The sequence below is a fragment of the Buceros rhinoceros genome, unplaced genomic scaffold, assembly GCF_000710305.1.
Source record: "Buceros rhinoceros silvestris isolate BGI_N320 unplaced genomic scaffold, ASM71030v1 scaffold25052, whole genome shotgun sequence".
NCBI lineage: Eukaryota > Metazoa > Chordata > Aves > Bucerotiformes > Bucerotidae > Buceros > Buceros rhinoceros.
The window spans coordinates 5,685-6,354 of NW_010398681.1; the positions used below are offsets into that span (position 1 = coordinate 5,685).

Below are 670 nucleotides of genomic sequence, written 5' to 3' on the forward strand. Positions count from 1 at the left end.
AATGGTTCTGCTTAATACAAGAAGCAATGAAGCATCACTTCTTCATTCTCTCTAATGCAGCTTCTTTCCCCCTGCAGCCCCTCCAAGGCTGACATCCCATACCAGCCACTCTGTATAAAAACAAGTCTTGTCTGCTTGAATTAGGTTTCTAGATCCGCTGGCGAGAAACGTACGTATATAGGCCAGAATGTTTCATAACAGCAGACTCGAGTCAGTCAACAGGGAAGAAAGAGATTTCAAGAATAAAGGAAGAAAGGGGGATTTTCTCAAAAGGAGGGGACACAGTAAGAAAAGAAATTACTTCCCCAGTAGACCTTACCTTTCAGTCTGTCTTTTATTGTCTCTGATAAAGACTTTGTGAGCTGAGGCATTTCTTCTGGGATGTACTCTGTGTTGGCCAGCTTCTCTTTTATTATCGCATGGATGCATTCTTTCACTGTGGATGATTTAAACCTATCAGGGAAAAAAAAAACCCACCAGCAACAGAAGGCCCAGTAAGTTCACACAACGTGTAGGAACATACACGACCCCACCTGGGAAAATTCAGCTTTCAGGTATTGGAAAGAAATGACAAATGAAAAACACCTTTGTCTGGTGTCAAAGTTGATCTGGGAGCCCAGTGCCCCCCCAGTCCCCAACCCCCCCCATTGCCACCGTCCACCCAGCCCCG

The 670-nt window shown here is 45.1% G+C and overlaps 1 protein-coding gene across 1 annotated transcript in view; it reads right to left on the reverse strand.

The window, feature by feature from the left end:
- TCTEX1D2 (Tctex1 domain containing 2) overlaps window positions 1-453 on the reverse strand; it is a gene marked incomplete at its 5' end in the record, with an annotated part of 4,412 nt that extends 3,959 nt beyond the window's left edge. Inside the window, one exon of the mRNA XM_010131202.1 lies at window positions 320-453. Coding sequence (XP_010129504.1) covers window positions 320-453 — 134 coding nt within the window. The remainder of the gene's footprint in view (window positions 1-319) is intronic.
- Window positions 454-670: the final 217 nt, after the last annotated feature.